Source organism: Sus scrofa, chromosome 16 (genome assembly GCF_054392235.1).
Source record: "Sus scrofa isolate SSC_HxYL_T2T_F1_AM1 chromosome 16, Sscrofa_HxYL_maternal_Yorkshire_Landrace_v2.0, whole genome shotgun sequence".
NCBI classification, from domain to species: Eukaryota; Metazoa; Chordata; class Mammalia; order Artiodactyla; family Suidae; genus Sus; species Sus scrofa.
The window spans coordinates 83934224-83952020 of NC_139398.1; the positions used below are offsets into that span (position 1 = coordinate 83934224).

Here is a 17797-nt window from a genome sequence, read left to right on the forward strand (position 1 = left end):
TTATTTATTTATTTTGTCTTTTTAGGGCCACACCCACGGCATATGGAGGTTCCCAGGCTAGGGGTCCAATCGGAGCTACAGCTGTCTGCCTACACCACAGCCACGCAGGATCCAAGCCGCGTCTGCAACCTACACCACAGCTCACAGCAACGCCAGATTCTTAACCCCCTGCGTGAGGCCAGGGATTCAACCCGCATCCTCATGGATGCTAGTCGGGTTCATTAACTGCTGAGCCACAACGGGAACTCCGAGTATGATCTTTCTTGAAGCAGGGTTTTGCAGATGTAATTCAGTTAATGTGAGGTCAGCCTGGATTACGGCCTATGTCCTAATCCGGGGACTAGTGTCCTTAGAGAAAATGTGGCCACAGACACACAGGAAGAAGGCCATGTGATGACAGATGCAGAGATGGGAGTGGTGCGGCACCTGGGGTTACTGGCAGCCCCCCAGGAGGCGGGGGGTGGGGGGGATGGAACAGGACCTCCCTCGCAGCCTCCAGGAGGGGCCAACCCACCTGACACCTGATTCTGGACGTCTCACCTCCAGAAGTGTAAGAGAATGAATTTTTGTGGTGTCAAGTCAGCAACCTTGCAGTCATTTGTTACAGCAGTCCTAGCAAACGTAGTTTTCTTTTATTTTTATGGTTAATTACTCCCCCCTCTTCCCTGCCACCTTGCCCCAGTCAAAATGCACAGGAGGAACGCTGTGCCTCCTGCTGGGACCATGGCTTGGCAGGAGAGTAGGGAGCATGTCAAAGAAGGAGGTGCTTAGACCAAGGCCCAGGTGCTTTTGGACACCAGCTGTGCATCTGCAGAGGTCAGAGCAGTGGACTAGCGGTCAGGGATGGTCCTATTCCTGCCTCTTTAAGCATCGTGCTCTGTGATCTCAGGTGGTGGGCTCGCTCTCCAGGCCTCGACCGCCCACCTCTAAAATGACCCCCGCAGCTACTTTGAGGTTCCATGAGAGGTATTTATCCCTCCTGTTGTTAAGTTCTTCCTTCACAAGTCAAACTTTTTTTTTTTTGTTTTTTGTTTTTTGGGGCTGCACCTGCTGCATATGGAGGTTCCCAGGCTAGGGGTCAAATTAGAGCTACAGCTACCAGCCACAGCCACAGCCACATCCACGCCAGATCCGAGCCGCATCTGTGACCTACACCACAGCTCACAGTACTGCCTGATCCTTAACCCACTGAGCAAGGCCAGGGATTGAACCTCCGTCCTCATGGATGCTAGTCAGGTTCGTTACCCGCTGAGCCGCGAAGGGAACTCTGCGAGTCAAACTTGAATGCACGATTGTTTTACGAATTCTAAGCACTGAGGTGAAAACAAAGCTCCCCTCCTGGACCACAGCAATTCTAGTCCTTTCTCCAGAGATGACAACTAACTGCCGTCAGCTTTTCTAGGTAGTTTTTCCTGTGCAGTTCTATTTGGTAGAAATAGTTTGTTTTGCATATCAATCTTCTACCAAGTGTCTTTCTGCCTTTGTTGCTAAATCCCTACTTTGTTTTATTTTAAACACATGGATGGCGTTGCCCAGGGTTATGTGTCTCAGTGGATCGAGCCAGTGCCCCGTTGCAGAGGTGAGGCTGTTTTCTGGTGATTCGCTATTACATGTGACCCTGCCCAGAGCACCCTGGTGGTACCCTTGTCCTCACTAATGGCACCTCTCTCTGCTAGCAGGGCCATCACAGGGTGGGGGCACATGCCACATGTACCTTGGGCGGTGGCTTCTGGGCTCTGTCATCCGCTACTCTGGGCACGCCTGCCCCTTTTACAGTCTTCGCAGGGGCTGCTCAGGAGCAGAGGGTGCGACGCGGGGTTTGGGGCATCACTTCCTCCAGGGCCCTCCTGAGCACAGGCCCTCCTTCCTTGTCCTGCAGAGGCACCCTCTCCATGCTCGGGCTGACAGCGGAGTGTCACCCGCCAGCCCTGCCCTGAGCCAACAAGCGTGACAAGGATTGACAAAGGATGAGGCGTCAGGATGACCTCATTCTGCCCCTTCTTGGGCATCTGCGGCGTATCAAAACCAGAAGGGCCCTGATGTATCCTCTTGCCTAACTCCGTGCCGTAGAGAGGAGGAAGCAGAAGCCCAGAGAGGGAGGGTGTTCCCCCAAGGTCACACAGCAAGCACGTAGCAAGTCAGGGCCCAGACTCTGGCCTCCCCCTGGGGGAATTCTTCATTGGGTTGCTGGGTATCCGAAGCCACGTATCTGTCGCTCAGCCTGTCTCTTCCCCCACCGTGGCCCCTGACACCGTTTTCTGTCCTGCTCCTCCAGGGTTCTCCTGCCCCCACGCTGACCCAAATGCCAGAAATGGTGCCTCGTGCTTCGGCCAGCTCGGGGCCTCCTCAGGCGACCAGAGCAGGCAGATATGGGACAGGAAAAGGGGGGCTCCAGGGAGGAAGGAAGGGGATCTGGCCTATTGGAGTGGGTTTCCTAGGCCTCAGCCTCTCCATCTGTGAATGAGCAGTTGGGCCCTGCCTGTGACCCCACCGTCTGCCAAGGTCAGGTTCAGCAGGTGCCTGGGAGGGAAGTGGTTCCATCCTCGCCTGACGTCTCTTTCATCAGCTGATTGTAAAGGAGGGTCGGAGACCACATCCGCCCCTGACTTGGGTGCGCGAGACACACTGCAGGTGTTCAGAGAAGGGGCAGGAAAGGGGGCTGAAGCTGAGTGGCCCCGGCTGGTGCTCCTACCTTTCATTTGGTTGTTCGGTCACATTGGCATGTCCCCAGGCAGGCGCTGGGCCATGTCGACACGGCGCTGTGTGAAATGAATGCATTAAACTAAATCGTGAGTGTCCCTGGCGGTGCGACAGTGAAATCAAAGTCAGGTGTTGCTTTGGCAAAATACTTCTGCCCATCTTAGAGACGGGGAAGCTGAGGCCCATGATGCTGCCGTTCTTACACCTTAGCCTCCGTAGTCCGGGTGACAACACTCACATTTCTCAATAGCCATGAACATTTAGGGCCTGCATTTCCTCCACCCGAAGCCCTGGAAGGGGCCCCTGGGGCCTCCGCCCCCACCTCCTTCCTGCCTCTTACCGTCAGCCAATGGGCTCTGACTGCGGTTGTTCAAATCCCCACACTCAGAGTACAGGGGCCACACCCACGCTGACTCCTGACACCGGAAGGCAGCTGACTCTGCAGAAGGCTGCGCCCCGAGTCCCTTGAGGCTCCATCCCCTACCTGAATCAATCTGGCGGGTGTGGAGGAGGAAGCCGAAGGGGCTCCGCCTTGAGTCTGGATTCCCCTGAGAGCGCTGCTTCCCTTCTCAGTGGCCTCCAATGAGCACTGCCCACCCCACCTCTGGGCCTCAGTTTTTCCATCTGGAAATAGGGTGAGGATTGGGATAAGCTGTCTGTCTCCCGGGTCCCTTCCAAATTTGTCTTCCTGGGTCCCAGGAAGCCTTCCTCAGCCAAGGCATGTGTGACAAGAACTATGTGGTGAGGGAAGCCAGAAGCCAGGGCTGCAGTTTATGTGGACAGAGAGATAGGTGAATTCTTTTTTTTTTTTTTTTTTTTTTTTTAAGCTTTTTGGAGCCGCACCCGCAGCATATGGAGATTGCCAGGCTAGGGGTCCAATCAGAGCTGTAGCTTCTTGGCCTACACCACAGCCGCAGCAATACAGGATCCAAGCCACATCTGCAACCTACACCATAGCTCACGGCAACGCCAGATCCTTAACCCACTGAGCAAGGCCAGGGATTGAACCTGCATCCTCATGGATGCTACTCAGGTTCGTTTACTGCTGAGCCACAAAGGAAACTCCATAGGTGAACTCTTAAGAGTCCTTTGATGACTAAATACTAAGTAGCAAGGATGTAGCCATAAATTACACCACTCAGTCAGAAATACCCAGCGCCGGAAGGCCAGGAAAAGGATGGACTGGTGGTCCCTAAAGCAAGGTTAGGCCAAGTGTCTTGAGGAAAGCCTGAGCAGTCCTCAGGGCTTGGCTTCCATCCTCATAGGATTCCCAAGGGAAGGAAGAGCTGGCAGCTCCTATCCAAGTTGCTTCTGCCTTCCTCATTCTTTCCCAGTGAGGCTCAGAATTTGAAGGAAATCAAGGAGTCTGTTCCAGAAGCTTTAGTTTAAGACTGAAAATTCACAAAATACTGCAACCCAAATAACACTCAACAGAGCCCGAGACCCTGTTAATGTTGGTGGGTTTTCCATGCCACCTGCACTAGCTAAACACTTGATGTTTGCCAGGGGTCCTTCCTTGTTGAACCTCAGGGATGCTTTATAGAATTATTGACTGTTGGAGCTGAGTGTCCTCTGTGATCACTCAGTCCAGCCTGCAGAATGGAGTTTTCTTCTTCTTGCATGCTTCCAGTGACGGAGGGCTCACTGCCACCACCTTACCTCGCCCTCAAGTGAGACAGCCTATCTCTGGTTGGGACAGTTCTGAAATTCTTCATGTTGAACTGAGACATCTCCTGGAAACTTCTAGTCCTTAGCCACCATCCTGCCCTCCAAGGCTGTGGGCCAACATATCAGCAGCTTCTGCCTCATGACAGGTATGAGGCAGGTAGTTCTAATCCAGGAGGCCTGTATGAGGCCTAGAAATACTGTTCTGGGCATCATAACAGATACTGGGGTGACTCCAGTGTGGATTTCACGCCATGACAGAGAGTCCTGCAGAGATTTGAGGAAGGCGGCCAGAGGGGTTTGGGGACGGGGATTTGTTTTCCTTTTGCCTGTTCTCAAGGCTGATCAACCGTAGTTAACACTTTCTCCTGTAAATTTTTTTTTTCTGTCTTTTGTCTTTTTAGGGCCACACCTGCAGCATATGGAAGTTCCCAGGCTAAGGATCAAATAGCTACAGCTGCCGGCCTACGCCGCAGCCACAGCAACAGGGGATCCAAGCTCCATCTGTGACCTACACCACAGCTCACAGCAATGCTGGATCCTTAGCCCACTGAGCGAGGCCAAGGATCCAACCCACGTCTTCGTGGATGCTAGTCTGGTTCAGTAACCACTGAGCCACAACGGGAATTCCTCCTCCTGTGACTTGGTTTGAGCCTCCCACCCCATCCTGTCTGTTCCTCTTGGGCACTTTCTAGTTGGTCAGTTTACACCCCAAAATGCAAGCGTATCCGAGGGGGTCTCAGCAGGCCTGGTCCAAGCTGGCCTGGCTTTCCCTGCCCCGCAGCTCTGGGTGCCGTCCCGCCCTTCTGCCCAGACTCTGTCTGCTTAGGGCAGCCTCATTCTACCAGAAAGCAGGTTTGCTTGTGGTTGACCCCTGAGCAGGGCTCTGGTCAGCCGAACATCAAGGAGCTGGGCCCCAGCACTATGCTGTTACCAAGCCGGAGGGCCTCTGTGTCCAGTCCTCTTGGTGGAAGGTCTGCCCTAGGGTTCCGAAGGACGAGAATGTCTGTTCTCACCCTGGCCCATGACAGATAGGAAACTGAGGTCCAGAGAGGGGACAGCACTTCCCTCAAGTCACACAGCGAAGCCGGAACCCTGGTCGCATGGCCTCTTAGCATCCTGTGCTGCTGGCGGCCGCCTCATAGCCTTTTTCTCCCAGGTTTTTCTTGACATGGGAAGCAGTCACCCCTCTTCCAGAGTTCAGGCCGGATGCGCCTCCCCCCGCCCCCAGGCTCCCCACTCTGCTTTTGGAAGGGGGCCTTCCTGTGGCCTCTCCCACTGCCAGGTGAGCTCTGCTCCATGACCTCTGACGAGGAAGCTGCCCGGGTCCCACCCTGGGAATTTTCCCTGCAGTCGTTGCCTGTCAATTCCTGCTCGGCTCTGAGCTGCATCTCTTCAGGCTTTGGATGGGAGCTTCCCAGCACATACGCCACTCTCAGATTCTGTAGGTCTAGCACCAGGCCTGGCAGCCCTGTCCCCCAAACCCTCCAGGTGGTCCTAACCCAGGAGGCCGATGCTGGGCCTGGAAATGCTCTTCTGAGCACCATAGCAGATACGGGGGTGACTCCAAAGTGGGTTTGAAAAATGGTCCCTATCCCCAAGGAGCCCCCCTTGGATTAGCACGAGAAGCGCAGGTAGCTAGGTAGCTACTTGCATGAGTGTCTGAACAGGCCCTGGAGCAAAGAGGAGGCAGGAACTAACTCACCCCTGGGAAGAGACCAAGTAGAAATAATATGTGAGCTGTGCCTGGGAGCCTGAAAAATTATTGACTGGATGTCATGCTGGGGGAGTCTGGAACACACAGTGGTGCATATTGGGGCCAGGAGCACAAGACATCAGCTTGGTTTGGTTTTGGCCTAGCAAATTGGCCAGTATTTAAAAAAAAAAAAGTTGATACTAGTTCTTGCTGGCAATGTTGGAGTGAAAATTGGCCTTTTCGTGTGTGATTAGTAGGTGAGTTAATTGGTAGAACCGTTCTGGACGGTAGAGCCAATAATTTTAGATGCGTAAAGAATCCTACACATCAGGGTTCCTGCTGTGGCTCAGCGGGTTAAGGACCCAACATAGTGTCCATGAGGACGCAGGTTCCATCCCCAGCCTCGCTCAGCGCGTTAAGGATCTAAGTTCCCACAAGCTGTAGTCACAGATGCAGCTCTGATCTGACATGGTTGTGGCTGTGGCTGTGGCACAGGCCAGCAGCTGCAGCTCCAATTTGACCCCTAACCTGGGAACCTTCATATGCTGCAGGTGTGGCCATAAAAAGAAAAGAAATCTTACAAATCTATATGTTCACTAAACCATGATTTGGAAATTCAAAAATAGAACAATGTAAATATTCAGCAGCGGATTATTGATTACATGATTAAATTCATTCATAAGGATGTAACACTTGGATCCAGTGCTGTGCAGTGAATGCTCATATTTGAAAAAATAAGATAGAAGGATGTAACATAATATTACAGTAATGAACAAATATATATTCCTGCCACTATCATTGGAAAGAGATGTCTACAAATATGCCAATATTTAAGAAAATGGAGGAGTTCCCATTGTGATGCCACAGAAACAAATCCGACTAGGAACCGTGAGGTTGTGGGTTCGATCCCTGGCCTTGCTCAATGGGTTAAGGATCCGGTATTGCCGTGAGCTATGGTGTCGGTTACAGACACGGCTTGGATCTGGCATTGCTGTGGCTGTGGTGTAGGCTGGCAGCTGTAGTTCCAACTGGACCCCTAACCTGGGAACCTCCATACGCCATGGGTGCGGCCCTAAAAAGCAATGGAAAAAAAAAATGGAGAGAAGAACGACAGAGTGAGGACCGGCCATGATGAGTCTTGAATGTCATTGTGGGGAGTTAGGGGGGTGGGGCGTTGTCAGGATCTGGATGCTTGAGCACAAGGCCATGTCCCATCTAAGGTCTGGAAGCTCTTGGTGAAGAAGAGTTTTTCACCTTCTGGGGTGGTTATTTGGGAGAAGACAGTTTCTCATGATAAGATCTTAATGATCTTATTTCAGGGAACCTGAGGCCAATGGCAGCCTATGAGATCTAGCAAAGCCCCGTGGGTCTTTGTGCTCCCTGTGCTTTTCCAACTTAAAGGAGCACCTGTGTGCCAGCTTCGAGCTCTTAGGATGGACCAGATGTCACAGGTGCCGTATCTAATCCTCAAAACAGCCTCACAAGGGAACCAAGGCTTGAAGAGGCCATGCGCTCCCACAGTGTTGGATTTAGCATCTGAATCCAGATCTGGGTGATGTAAGAATCCCAGAATTCTTACTCACACTGGTCCAGTCTCTCATCTTCAGAGACCCTGTTCTTCTGCTGATTTGGACATCAGGGCCCCGCGTGCCCGTGTCTTCCCTCCCCGAGCTCCAGTTTCCTCGATGTAATAACCTTTGTCTCACAGCGCGGTTGTGAGGAGTGGAGCTCAGACCCTCTGAACACCGTGCAAATCGCTGGGTGAAACTAAGCGCTCCTCACCCCCACTTCACAAAGGAGGAGGTGTGAGCCCCAGGGAGGGAAGAGATGTGTGCAAGTTGGTGGAAAAGCCTTGACTGGAATTCAGAAAATCTCACTCCCATAAAAAACGTTGACCAGATTAGTGTAACCAGTGGTGACAACAAGGGCAACTGGTGATGTTTATCTCCCTTCCTCCTCCAGCCCAGGGAGGAGAGGTGGCTCCTGTCACCTCCCGGGAGTTCTGTGTTGACAGCTTGTGCCTGGACCAGGCATCCCTCCCCTTGTCAGGGAGGGCTGAGACTTCACAGTGTGGGCGGAGGGGGGCTTAGTTGTCAGACCTGCCAGCCACTGAGAAGATACAGGGACTAGGGCCTGGGGGGTGGGGGTGGGACAACTGGCTTGTTTGGTTTGCCAGGGTTCATGTTGTACCAGGCTCTGTGCCCGGCACTGTGGGGCGGAGCAGAATGTTCTAGAAGCCTTCCCTTCTCTTCCCTCCTCAACCAGAAGTATGCTTTCTAACAGCATTTCATTCGTTCTTAAGTTCAGAAAACGGTTAAAAATTTTTATTCTAATAATTATCTATTATTACAGTTACAGTAAAAAAGTAAATATTTTGGAGTTCCATCATGGCTCAGCAGTAACAAACCCAACTAGGGTCCAGGAGGACTCTGGTTCAATCCCTGGCCTTGCTCAGTGGGTTAAAGATCCAGTGTTGCCACGAGCTGTGGTGTAGGTCACAGATGTGGCTCAGATCCCACATTGCTGTGACTGTGGCGTAGTCTACTAGCTGCAGCTTGGGAACTTCCATATGCTACAAGTGCAGCCCTAAAAAGCAAAAAAAAAAAAAAAAAAAATTATTTATGGAAACTGCAATCTGGGAACCACTGACACTCCTTTGCGGTACAGAAAGTCCTTTTGTTTCACTTCTTTCCTTTGATCAGATTCAACCACACTGGCCAAGGTTGGTTCAAGCGCCCACTAGGAGTGGCTCAAATACTTGACTGTGCCAGTTGTCCCATAATCTGCCTTGATTGAGTCTTCACCTGCCTCAGCCTTCTCATCTTTAAATTGGGGGGCATTCATATTTCCCAGGGTCCTTCTGAGGATTAGCCAAGATAGTGCGGACAAAATGGCATAGTGCATGGTCCATGCTGGTTACAGCATCTCACCCACATCTGTCACATTAAGTACTGCTGCCTCCCTGTAGTTGGAGAAGCATCCTTTTCTAGCAGAGAAGCAGCATAGCAGAACCATGGCTTGAACTGTGATGCTCTACCTTCAGCACAGGGAGCTTGGCTGGAAATTATGGTAGCCACGAGCCCAAAGAGGGAAGGGGGCTTGTCTGTGAACTGGGCTTGGGAATTCAAGTGGGGAAGGACAGCTGAAAGCCGTAACTGTGGTGAGGGTAGCAGCAGAAGGTCTGTCTGGGTCCCTGGAGAAGGAAGAAATGGACAGGGAGGGGTCCATGCGTTGGTGGCAGAAGCCAAACCACAAGGATCTACAGAGAGCTCCCCCAGCTCAACATCCCCAACGAGGGCTTCCCTGGCCAAGATGAGACGTCCTGCTCTGGGATCCTCTTCCCCCCCAACGGAGGGAGGGCTGCCTTCGGGATGATGAGGGAGGAAATCTGGACACAGGGCAGGGGCTGGACAACTGAAATTCCCGTTTGCCTTTGGAAGAATCCTACCATAGCATCCGTCCTCATGTTCACCTCCCACCTTCGTCCTTCTCTCTCATCTCTTCCAGAGGCGCCAAGGACCAGATCAGCCACCCAGATCAGAGCCACAGGAACTGGGGCCCCTCAATGGTGACACAAGTGAGTAGCCAGCCCTATACATGCCCCCCCTGATATCTGTGAGCTTTCCTACCTTGTAGTCAGTGGGCATGATATGGCTATTTAAATCTCTCATGATATCACTTATATCGGCACAAGTGAACCTTTCCATAGAAAAGAAAATCATGGACTTGGAGAATAGACTTGGGGTTGCCAACAAGGAAGGGGAGGGAGTGATGGACTGGGAATTTGGGGTTAATAGATGCAGACTATTGCCTTTGGAATGGATAAGCAATGAGATCCTGCTGTGTAGCATTTGGAACTATGTCTGGTCACTTGTGATGGAGCACGATAATGTGAGAAAATAGAATGTATCCATGTGTGTGTAACTGGGTCACCTTGCTGTACAGTAGAAAATGGACAGAACACTGTAAACCAGCTATAATGAAAAAAATTAAAAACCATTTATATATATATATAAAATAAGTAAATATCTCATGAGATTTTAGTTAGATTATATTAATAGGAGTCTCGTGTCTAAAATCAGGGAGGTGATAATTCCCCCTTGTTCCTGGTTATTGATGCCACAATTGGGGCAGGATTTCTGGAAAGTACGTTTTCAAGGGAATCCCGAAAACCTGGCCACAGTCGAGTGGAGAAAGATGAGGCTGGGGAGGACTCTGGAAACCATGTCTAGTAAGGAGCAGTTGAAGCACCAGAGGACATGGCTGTAAACCACAAGCGTTCCCTGCAAGTGACTGAAGTGCCGTCACAGAAAAGAAGGATGCGGCTTGTTCAGTGTGACCCAGAGGTCAGACTAGGGCCTCCCAGTGGCAGAAACAGGCGGGCAGAATTCAGTTCGGTCTCAGAGGATGTTTTGTGTGGTCATTGGGGTAAGATGTCAGAGCTGCCTCATAATAGAATGAGCGCCCCATCTTTGAAAGTGTTTAATTACCACCTGGAGGCTGTCAGGAATATTGTGGATGAAGTTCAAGTAGCAGCTAAGCAACTGGGTCAGATTGGTTCTCCAGTCTGTACATAGATTTACCTGGCGGGGGGCGCGGGGGCAGGGGGGGTTTGGTGGCAGGGGCAGGATTTTCAAAGATAAAGATTCTGGGGCCCCACCACAGAGCCACTAAACAAGGATCTCTGGAAGTGGGGCTGAAGACTGCATTGGTAGTGATGGTAAATCTTTTAAGAAGCTCCTCCCCCGTCGGAGCCAGACTTGGACTGCTGAGCAACGTTTGCAACCCGGAGCCCCAGGAGTTATGAGAGGCCGGAGCTCTCTGACCGTGATCACTGCCTCCCACCCAACCCCGGACCCAGGGCTCAGTCCTCCTGCCGTGGTAGACTGAGCACAGCCTCTTCCTCACATTTCTCATCTAACCCTGTGCCTAACCCAGCCTAGTCCTGTAATAATAATACTACTACGTTTATCTATGTTTATAATAACGCTAACAATGCTAGTATTACCCTCTAATGCTTGTCATGACCACTCAGGAACGATTAGAGAATTTAGCGAACAATTAAGAGCATTTATTGAGCATCTCCAAATGCCTGGCACTACACTCCTTTTTTTTTTTTTTTTTTTTTTTTTTTTTTTTTTTTTTTTTTGCCACACCCATGATATATAGAAGTTCCTGGGCCAGGGATTAAACCCATGCCTCAGCAGTGACCCAAGCTGCTGACAGCTGCTTTTTAAAAATTCATTCATGGAGTTCCCATTGTGGCTCAGTGGGTTAAGGACCTGTCTTAGTCTCCCTGAGGATATGGATTTGATCCCTGGCCTCATTCAGTGGGTTAAGGATCCAGCGTTGCTACAAGCTGTGGTGAAGTTTGCAGATGCCACTCAGATCTGGTGTTGCCATGGCTGTATGGCTGTGGCGTAGGCCTCAGCTGCAGTTCTGCTTCAACCCTTAGCCTAGGAACTTCCATATGCCATAGGTGCAGCCATAAAAAAGAAACAAAAATTCATTTGTTTGTTGTATTTTTTAGATTTCACATATAAGTGATAACATGTAATATGTGTCCTCCTCTCCCTGGCTTACTGCACTAAGCATAATACTTCCTAGGCCCATCTATGTCGCAAGTGGCAGAATTTCATTCTTTTTTATGGCTGTGTAATATTCCATTGTATGTATGTGTACACGTGCATATACCCCATATCCTTATCCATTCATCTGTTGATGGACACTTAGGTTGCTCCCATATGATGGCTATTGTATATACTTTTTTTTTTTTTTTGTCTTTTTGCCATTTCTTGGGTTGCTCCTGTGGCACATGGAGGTTCCCAGGCTAGGGGTCGAATTGGAGCTGTAGCCACCAGCCTATGTCAGAGCCACAGCAACACAAGATCCGAGCCACGTCTGCAACCTACACCACAGCTCACGGCAACACCGGATCCTTAACCCACTGAGCAAGGCCAGGGACTGAACCTGCAACCTCATGCTTCCTAGTCAGATTCGTTAACCACTGAAGCCACAACAGGAACTCCCGGCTATTGTACACTTAACTGGTTTTTATGCGGGACCAGGCAGAACAGGGTGGTAGTTTGAAGTGTCTGCTATGGAATCAGATTATGTAGGTTCGTAGCCTTTTATCCTGATTGATTATGAACTGGGTAATCTTGGGCCCTCAGTTCCTTTGTCTGGGAAATGGGGCTGATCAGAGTGCCCACCACACTGGGTGATTGTGAGGGTTCAGCGTGGAAAGCCTGTGAGATACTTGGAACAGAGCTGGGCATGTTCCTGAGTGTGGGAAGCTTCCTTGCTATTGTTATTTTTAATCCCCATTGTTTTCTAACTTCATCATCTCAACAGCCCCATGAGGTAGGTAAGGTATCATTATCATCCTGATTTCACATATTGGGTAACTGAGGCACGGGGAGGGTGGGTCCCAGCTTTGGGTCAGACCCAGAGCCTGTTGGACTCAGAGTGGCATCAGCAGGGCCTGTGGGGGAGTTTCCTGGAGCAAGGACTAGACTTCCTGTTGGCATCTCCTCCTGGCTCACAGCAGCCCCTCCGCCCCCAGCTTGGGCAGATGCCAAAGGTGAGGGCCACATACACAGGGCCCAGCAAGTAGAGCGAGTGACCAGCAAGTGGCCCCTCCAGCATCCTCTGCGAGAAGGACTGGGGACACTAGCAAAGGGAGAGCCACGTCCTGGATGGACGAGGAGGCAGCTGCTCCTCAGTCCAGCTCCTGGTTGACCCAAAGGCACCCACTGCCACTTCTTTGGCTTCTTCAAGAAAAGTTGGACAGGAGTTCCCTCTGTGGTGCAGTGGGTTAAGAATCCGACTGTAGCGGCTTGGGTTGCTGTGGAGGTGCAGGTTCAATCCCCGGCCTGGTGCAGTGAGGTGAAGGATCCAGCTGTGGCTTAGGTCGCATCTGTGTCTTGGATTCAGTCCCTGGCCCAGGAAATTCAATATGCCATGGGTATGACCATAAAACTAAAGTAAAATCTATAAAGAAAAAAGGTTGGTTGTCTGTAGTATTGAGTAAAGGCCACACAGCTATTGAGCATCAGCCACTATTGGTGTTTTGGTGTTTTATGGTGTTTTTGGCCATGCCTGGGGCATGTGGAAGTTCCCAGTCCAGGGATCAAACCTGGGACCTGAGCCACAACACTGGATCTTTGATTGCTAGTTCCATCAGGGAACTCCCAGTATTTTTTTTTTTTAATTTAGATATTGGGTAGGGCAATAGCCCCTTTGTGGTCTGAATGTGTCCTGTGAGTTAGCAGCTCTGCTGTGGATTCTAGGAGACTGTTGGCTCCTGCACTTTATGAAGGAGGGTCCCCAAAGCCAGGGAGATTGAAGGGGCTGCCTCTGGAGGCTGATGCCCAACTGAAACCATTCCTGAGGGGAGACCAGGCTCCCCACCCCTTAGCTTCACCCTCCCCTCCCCTCTCTGCTGGGCCTCGACCCAACCTCTGCTCTGGATTTTCTTCTCTCTCCTGTTTAGCCACGACTGTCCGTCTCTGCACATCCGAGGAGGCTGGGCAGCACCCAAAGGCTATCGCCAGACTTCTCCAGCAACATGAAGAGGACAAGAAGAAATGGGCCCTACAGGTAAGTCCCAGCCCTTCTCCTCCTGCTCAGCTAACCTTGTTCAATCCCAGAGTCAGGGGCCAACTTTTGGGTTTATGGTTGTAGCCCCTTTTGCCAAGAAGGGAGTCTATTATCTGTTGAGCACTTACTTGTAACTGATGTCCTGTAATTGATGAGATTTATTCTGTGCAGTAAAATGTGGGGAAACACTGACACAGCAAAGGGCTTCCTGCTTCCATGGCAGCAGAGTTAGAAGACTCCTAAACCCCTTTCCACCTGGTAGTTCTCTGGGAGCTCCCTCTAAGCCCTAAAGAGGGCAAAGGCAGCCCCACCTGCTGTGTCCTCTCTGGGCACCTGTCTTTAGAGTCACTTAGACAAGGGAGCAGGACTCTGATCCCAAACTCCACAGGCTTCAGGGGTCTGTGGGTAGATAAGTGGGGCTGCCCTGAACTACCCAGACTCACCCTGCCTGGGACCCTCTGCCCGCAGGTGGAAAAGGAAAGGGAGCTAGAGCTTGGAGAGAAACTGGATGAACAGCGAAGGGTCTTGGAGAAAGAGCATGAGGAGGCTCTGCAAGGTAAGGACAAGGTGCACTTGGGAGGGTGTGGGATGGACCCCTCCTTCCACCTGCCGAGTTCACACGGGGACCCCCACTGGCCCCTCCCTCACACCTCTGGTCCACAAGCAGTTGGCCTTTTCAGAGGTGGAGTCTGCAGGTCCTTGGACTTGTCCTTTCGGGCAAGTAAAAGTCTGGCCCCGTGCTTTGTTTTGTCTTGGCTGAGAGATGTTTTTTCTTTCCATTTTAAAAGCAATCCCTTTTCATTATAGGACGTTTGGAAAACCTAGACAAATAGACTTCTTATATTTATTTATTTATTGCTTTTTAGGGCTGCATGTGCAACATATGGAGGTTCCCAGGCTAGGGGTCAAATTGGAGCTGCAACTGCCGGTCTACACCACAGCCATAACAATGCCAGATCCGAGCCATGTCTGTGACCTACACCACAGCTCACGGCAATGCCGGATCCTCATCTCACTGAGTGAGGCCAGGGATCAAACCCACATCCTCGTGGAAACTAGTTGGATTCATTATCTACTGAGCCACAATGGGAACTCCTAGGAGAATATTTATTTTTACTTTATGATTTTTATTTTTTCCATTATAGTTGATTTACTGTGTTTTGTCAATTTCTACTGTAAAGTGATCCAGTCATACATATATATGTATATTATTTTTCTCACATTATCATCCATCATGTTCCATCACAAGTGTCTAGATATAGTTCCTTGAGCTATACAGCAGGATCTCATTGCTTGTCCACTCCAAATGCAATAGTTTGCATCAGTTAACCTCAGGCTCCCAGTCCATCCCACCCGCTCCACTTTGGCAACCACAAATCTGTTCTCCAAGTCCATGACTTTCTTTTCTGTGGAAAGGTTCATTTGTGCCATATATTAGATTCCAGATATAAGTGATATCATATGATATTTGTCTTTCTCTTTCTGACTTACTTCACTCAGTATGAGAGTCTCTAGTTCCATCCATGTTGCTGCAAATGGCATTATTTTGTTCTTTTTTATGGCTGAGTAGTATTCCATTGTGTGTATTCCATTCCACATTTTCTTAATCCATTCATTTGTCAATGGACATTTAGGTTGTTTCTATGTCTTGGCTATTGTGAATAGTGCTGCAGTGAACATAGGGGTGCATGTATCTCTTTCAATGAAAGTTTTATCCAGATATATGCCCCAGAGTGGGATTGCTGGGTCATAAAATACTTCTACATTTAGTTTTCTGAGGTACCTCCATACTGTTTTCCATTGTGGTTGTACCAATTTACATTCCAACCAATAGTGTAGGAGGGTACCCTTTTCTTGACATGCTTTCCAGCATTTGTTGTTTGTTGACTTGTTAATGATGTCCATTCTGACAGGTGTGAGGTGGTACCTCACAGTTTTGATTTGTATTTCGCCAATAATCAGGGATGTTGATCATTTTTTCATGTGCTTGTTGACCATCTGTATATCTTTGCAGGAGTGTCTATTCAGGTCTTTTGCCCATTTTTCAATTGGGTTGTTGATTTTTTTTTTTTTTTTTTTTTTTTTTTTGGCCATCGAGTTGTCTAAGTTGTTTGCATATTTTAGAGATTAAGCCCTTGTCAGTTGCATCATTTGAAACTATTTTCTCCCATTCCGTAGGTTGTCTTTTTTTATGGTTTCCTTTGCCATGCAAAAGCTTGTCAGTTTGGAGTTCCCATTGTGGTGCAGCGGAAATGAATCCTACTAGGAACCATAAGGTTGCAGCTTTGACCCCTAGCCTTGTTCAGTGGGTTAAGGATCCAGCATTGCCATGAGGTGTGTGTAGGTCATAGACGTGGTTCAATCTAGAGTTTCTGTGGCTGTGGCATAGGCTGGCAGCTACAGCTCCAATTAGACCCCTAGCCTGGGAACTTCCATATGCCACGGGTGTGGCCCAACAGGACAAAAAGACAAAAAAAAAAAAAAAAAAAAAAAAAAAAAAGCTTGTCAGTTTGACTAGGTCCCATTGGTTTATTTTTGGTTTTGTTTCTGTTGCCTTGGGAGACTGACCTGAGAAAACATTTGTAAGGCTGATGTCAGAGAATGTTTTGCCTGTGTTCTCTTCTAGGAGTTTGATGGTGTCTTGTCTTACATTTAAGTCTTTAAGCCATTTTGAGTTTATTTTTGGGCATGGTGTGAGGGTGTGTTCCAGTTTCATTGATTTACATATGGCTGTCCAGTTTTCCCAGCACCACTTACTGAAAAGACTGTTTTTTCCCATTTTATATTCTTGCCTCCTTTATCAAAGATTAATTGACCATGGGTGTTTGTGTTTATTTCTGGGTTCTCTATTCTGTTCTGTTGTTCTGTATGTCTGTTTTGGTACCAGTACCACACTGTCTTGATGACTATAGCTTTGTAATATTGCCTGAAGTCTGGGAGAGTTATGCCTCTTGCTTGGTTTTTGTTCCTCAGGATTGCTTTGGCAATTGTGGGTCGTGTATGGTTCCATATGAATTTTTGGATTGTTTGTCATAGTTCTGTGAAAAATGTCATGGGTAATTTGATAGGGATTTCATTGAATCTATATATTGCTTTGAGCAGTATGGCCATTTTTCTGATATTGATTCTTCCAACCCAGGAGCATGGAATATCTTTCCATTTCTTTGAATCCTCTTTAATTTCCTTGATTAATGTTTTATAATTCTCAGCATGTAAGTCTTTCACATCCTTGATCAGGTTTGTTCCTAGGTATTTAATTTGGGGGGTTATGATTTTAAAAGGTATTGTATTTTTATATTCTTTTTCTAATATTTCATTGTTAGTATACAGAAATGCAAAGAATTTATTAATGTTAATCTTGTACCCTTCTACTTTGCTGAATTTATTAATCAGTTTGAGTAGTTTTTGTGTAGAGTCTTTAGGGTTTTCTATGCATAGTATCATGTCATCTGCACGGAGTGACAATTTTACCTCTTCTCTTCCAATTTGGATACCGTTCATTTCTTTTGTTTGTCTGATTGCTATGGCTAGGACTTTCAATACCATGTTGAGTAAAAGTGCTGAGAGTGGGCATCCTTGTCTTGTTCCAGATTTTAGTGGGAGAGCTTTGAGCTTTTCTCCATTGAGTATTATATTTGCAGTGGGTTTATCATAAATGTTATGTTCCTTTGATACCCACTTTGGTAAGAGTCTTTATCATGAATGGATGTATGACTTTGTCAGATGCTTTCTCTGCATCTATCGAGATGATCATGTGGTTTTTGACCTTTTCTTTTGTCTGTGTGGTGTATGATGTTAATTGATTGGTGTAATGTTGAACCACCCTTGTGAACCTGGGATGAATCCCACTTGGTCGTGGTATACAATCTTTTTTATATATTGTTGGATTTGGTTGGCTAAAATTTTGTTGAGAATTTTTGCATCTATATTCATCAAAGATATTGGCCTATAATTTTCTTTTTTGGTAGTATCTTTGGTTTTGGTATTAGGGTGATGGTGGCTTCATAGAATGTCTTTGGGAGTATTCCTTCTTCTTCAACCTTTTAGAAATTTTTAAGAAGGATGGGTATAAGTTCTTCTTTGTATGTTTGGAAGAATTGGCCTGTGAAGCCATCTGGTCCTGGACTTGTTAGT

General features: G+C 48.6%; 1 protein-coding gene across 5 annotated transcripts in view; it reads left to right on the forward strand.

The window, feature by feature from the left end:
* Window positions 1–17797, forward strand: part of CCDC69 (coiled-coil domain containing 69) — a 43495-nt gene that overhangs the window by 7115 nt on the left and 18583 nt on the right. For 3 of the 5 annotated variants that reach the window (XM_085001941.1, XM_085001940.1, XM_003134143.7), the window contains exons 2-4: window positions 9569–9638; window positions 13557–13663; window positions 14132–14219. Coding sequence is in view for 3 of the 5 variants with exons in the window: in XM_003134143.7 (XP_003134191.4) it covers window positions 9569–9638; window positions 13557–13663; window positions 14132–14219 (265 nt within the window). In the remaining 2 variants the exon portion in view is untranslated. Of the gene's footprint in view, window positions 1–1536; window positions 1580–9568; window positions 9639–13556; window positions 13664–14131; window positions 14220–17797 lie in introns of all 5 variants that reach the window. The other 2 variants (XM_085001938.1, XM_013984922.3) reach the window with 1 other exon arrangement.